The sequence below is a fragment of the Berghia stephanieae genome, unplaced genomic scaffold (genome assembly GCF_034508935.2).
Source record: "Berghia stephanieae isolate SIO BIC M18660-M18661 unplaced genomic scaffold, UCSD_Bste_1.3 scaffold6305, whole genome shotgun sequence".
NCBI lineage: Eukaryota > Metazoa > Mollusca > Gastropoda > Nudibranchia > Aeolidiidae > Berghia > Berghia stephanieae.
Window position 1 is genome coordinate 1 of NW_027627851.1, and position 4,631 is coordinate 4,631.

The 4,631-nt window shown below is 36.8% G+C and overlaps 1 protein-coding gene across 1 annotated transcript; it reads left to right on the top strand.

The window, feature by feature from the left end:
- Positions 1-1,103: 1,103 nt before the first annotated feature.
- LOC144962139 (cytoplasmic dynein 2 heavy chain 1-like) lies at positions 1,104-4,184 on the top strand (the record flags this gene model as incomplete). The annotated part of the gene is made up of 5 exons (XM_078895090.1): positions 1,104-1,152; positions 1,400-1,498; positions 2,657-2,780; positions 3,302-3,465; positions 4,065-4,184. Coding segments are annotated over 5 exons (556 nt in total), but the record flags the coding sequence as incomplete, so codon positions are not given.
- Positions 4,185-4,631: the final 447 nt, after the last annotated feature.

Here is a 4,631-nt window from a genome sequence, read left to right on the forward strand (position 1 = left end):
AATGGATGCATGCGAAAATGAAACCGAATGGTTGCTGATATTAACATTGATTGCACACCCAGTATATTTTTACAAAAATTAACAGCATTTTCCCCCCATAAGTTAGGGATAAATAAATGATAACTTATATAATGTCATTTTGAATGGCATATTGAGTAGCTAAAATTCAAAACGTCCTACACCACATGCTGACAGACAATGAGTTAACAACAATCTCAAGCCGTCTTTTGGACTCCATAGAATCACCAGAGAACATTTTAAATTTCCAAACACTCAGGGTATTGTTCTATGAGGCACACAAGACAAGTCTTTTCCTCTTTAAGTCAATAAAAAAAATGACCAAAATTGCTGTTTTCTTTGAATGATGAAAATGAGACTTGGTACGTTTTGAAATTCAGCTACTCACTTGTGGTCGAAAATGGGTAAATAATTGGCTTGCTGCTTGGATTTGTCATCTCTGTTACTTTTTATTATGAATTGTTAAATTTTCAATATTCTTTTTAACATTGCGACTGATTTTTATTTCAGATTCCTAATCTCTCTCTCTCTCTCTCTCTCTCTCCTCTCCCTCTCTCTCTCTCTCTCTCCTCTCCTCTCTCTCTCCTCTCTCTCTCTCTCTCTCTCTCTCCTCCTGTTCTCTTTCTCTATCTTTCTCTCTGTTTATTTAGTTGGTGGATTTTTCTTTGATATTCCAACCCACTAAAATCAATACTATTACTGTTTCATTCGTGAACACAATCATGACACTTGTATGGTGGAGGAGGGTGACAGGTTATGACATTCTATTCATTACTTTGTCTTCTACAAACGGTTTTCACGTTTGAATATTATTGTTGATATCATAATACCTTCATGTTTTTGTTCACATTTTAACAATCATCTCGTCTACTTATTCTACCTTTTGTTTTATAAAGTTGAAGGGAAAGTTGAATAATAAATACGCATCTCCTTTAGATACAATTTCACTAATTTATCGTACATAGGTTAGATTATGTTTTGTGTTGTAACAGCTGAAGGTTTAAACTTGTTTTTAAAAATGTTACAACTGACAGTATATCAGAATTATAGTGATATCTTCTTTTTCCATAATTTCTTTTGTCCAGACCAGGAATTTTACAGCTTGGTCATAATCTTAAAATCATATACAAATGTGTAACTTCATAATAATATCTATTTTAAGCATATTATAACTTAATAGACAAACTCAAGTGAGCAAATTTTGTTGCCATTGAAAATAATACTGCTTTTTGTTGTTGATTTTTACGGAAAAAAAAACCCCACCCAATTCACTAGTATTTTATATAAATATGAGGATACCACTAGTATTTGTCTATAAAATTCAATTCCCCCCCCCCCACCCCCCTTCACCTTTCCACCCCATCCTTCCTTTCCCCCACAGAGCTCCTTACGTCCGTTCCTAGTGGATCCGTCAAGCCGTGCTACGGAATGGCTGAAAGTTCATTTGAAGGAAAATCGCCTGGAGGTCATCAACCAACAGGTAAAGGGTTTCATTGATTTTGTTGTCTCATTCTATTCCACATTCTTTACTTCTTACTTATTCGAACCAGGGAGCAGCTGAGCTCTAGCCCTTCAGTCTTGTGCCATCAAGACCGAAGGGCTAATGCTGAGGTGGTCGCTGGTTCGGATAAGTCTTGTGCCATGACGTAGAAGTAGAAGTTAGACGTCTTATGTTGTTGTTTCAGTGTGTTACTGGTTGATACACATCCTCTGAAAGTCTATAATCTTTAAGCAAACTAAATGATATGTACATATTCTTAGCTTCCTTGAAAGCTTGTGATCCGTGATCAACTCGCATAACTTTGTACTTAATGAGCAAACCTAAATGAAACAAGTTTAACTGTTTACTTAATGCTTTTAGAAATGTATTTATTTTGAAATACAGTGTCTTATGGGGGTTCTGATAGCTCAGTTGGTAGCGCACTCGCTTTACACGCAAAGGGACCAAGATTGATCCCGGGTGAAGTGGAGATTTTTTATGACTCCTTTGTCCACCCAGCAGTGATTGGGTAGCTGGGTCTGTAACATCTGGTGGAAAGTACTTTGTGATAAACAAGCGTCCTATCAAAAGTGTAGCAAACACTTGCTTTCTGTTATAATAAATCAATAAATAATAAGCTTTTACAAGGGGTCCCTGGTCGACAGCAACATTTAACATTTAGGACGGGACATGACGTCTGTTAGGCAATGTTATAATATTTTTTTTCGGACAGAGACAACGCTGTAATCGGCCAGGTACTCATTTTACACCCGAGTATGGTGAGAGAATGTGAGTAAAGAGCCTTTTCCAAGGACTCAACTATGCACCAAGCGAGGCTCGAACCCATGACCTTCCAATCCAAAAGCGAGTGTCATACCACTAGACCACATAGCCGCACGTTGTCTGTGTCATGCTATAGAAACTGGGATAAACTGTGGCTCTATGGGCCCTATGCACGGCTAACGGTGTGCCTGCCCTGGCCCAATGGTTCTGAAGGACTATTTTAATCAGGTTAATACATGGGAAGAAATCGTTATCCTCTGTTTCAAGAGAACCGGTGACAACGGTTGGATGGTTGAGGGGAGGTCAGAATCTTTTTTATTCAGATTCAAAAGTGTTTGATATTTCAAAGACTCAACGATTTTTGTATTGATACAGGATGCCAATTTCACCACTGCCCTAGAACTTGCCGTCCGTTTTGGTAAGACTCTGATCATACAGGAGGTGGATGGGGTGGAACCTGTGCTGTTTCCTTTACTGCGAGGGGATCTCACTGCTCAAGGTTGGTAGGATTTAACCCCTTTGCCGCTAGGGTTTGAGTTTGCCTCAATAGAATGCCATCCTTATTTATTTTCTTAAATATAAATATGTATCTAATTGTTTGAGCACAAATAACCATTCAGTAATGCTAGGGTTTCATCGCTGTTACTGCTGTTACATTTTTTTTTAGATTAGATTAAAAATATAAAATGGAATCTGCATAAAGTCAACACTAAAGTCAATTTGCAGTGCTGCACTGCGGCTCACGCCTGGGATATTCTAGTCCTCCATTGGAATAGACCCTAGAGACAAATTTCCCCTATGGGATTAATAAAAGGATTTTCTTTTTTAATTGTTTGGCTAAAAAATGTATAGCAAGAACTTACTTTGGTTTGAGTGAAACAAATCTTTTTTTTGTGTTGGATGGTTGTGAAGTTTTTGGTGGGAAATCCTGAAAACAACTGGTAAGGAGCGAGTTATTAAACATTTTGATTTTAGTCAAAAGAAAACAAATTATTATTGACTGCTCGTAATTCTCTCCAGGTCCTCGTTACGTGGTCCCCATTGGAGACAAGGTGATTGACTACAACGAAGAGTTCCGTCTGTTCCTGACAACGAGACACCCTAACCCAGAAATTCCACCAGATGCCGCCTCCATTATCACAGAGGTCAACTTTACAACTACCAGAGCTGGATTGACAGGACAGGTAAAACTATTTATTTATCTATTTATTCTTTTATTTATTTATTTACTTTTTACTTAAACAAAAATTAGGATAACTACAGTGCAGTCAACTGACAAACACCTCTTTCCCTTTTTCCATTTTAGTCAGAAATTTTATACTCAGAGATTCTCATCCAAATATTGATAAAATAAAATGACCTTCAACTTGTTTCAGGGGGTTACGATAGCTCAGTTGGTAGAGCACTCACTTCACAAGCAAAGGGACCGAGATCAATTCCGTCCACCCAGCAGTGATTGGCATTGGTAGCTTGGTCTGTTAGATCTGGTGGGAAGTACTTTGCGATAGACTAGAGTCCTATCCAAATGGTAGCAAGCAATTGCTATTGTCCATTTCACGCTATAAAAACTGGGATAACTCTGGCACCATGGGCCTAATGGCTCTAGGACTACTACTACTATTAATTTGTAATGGATACTTTCATAGATTTAAAATTATGTCTTCTCAGTAGAAAATGCTAACCGCAATTGTTTCTTATTAGATTATAGTCAATCCTTTCTGTAGATTAAAATCTTAAGTCTAATTGGATTTTATTTTAATCTATTTTATTCTGGTATAAACAGCTTTTGGCCAATACTCTACAACACGAAAAACCAGAGCTGGAGGTTCGTAAGACTGAACTGCTCAAGTCTGAAGAGGATTTGAAGATACAACTGGCAAAGTTAGAATCAAGTCTGTTGGAGGTAAACAAAACAATTTTGTATGTGTGACCTTTGACCTATGGCCTCAAAACGGTCTGATAGATTTCGATGCTTATGATTTGATTAGCTTTAGAAATAATTGGATTTTGGTTAAGTTTATATTTTTTATGGATAATAATGGGTGTAAATTCTTAAAATTATTGAATAAGTACTAAAAATAATGGGATTTTGGTGAAGTTTATATTTTTTATGGATAAGAATGAGTTCAAATTCTTAAAGTTAGAAAAGATAAAATTTCACATTTCTTAACGTGTTAACTGTAGAGTAAAAAGCATCAGGATCACCCTGACATAATACCGTTTTGAGATGATGAGTCACATTTTTATTTTTAACAGTGAGAATTGATTTGTTTCAGCTCATAGAGTTTTCCTCCATTATTTATCTGGTCATAGTTGTAGACATGCTTTCACAAAGAGAGCAATGACAGCA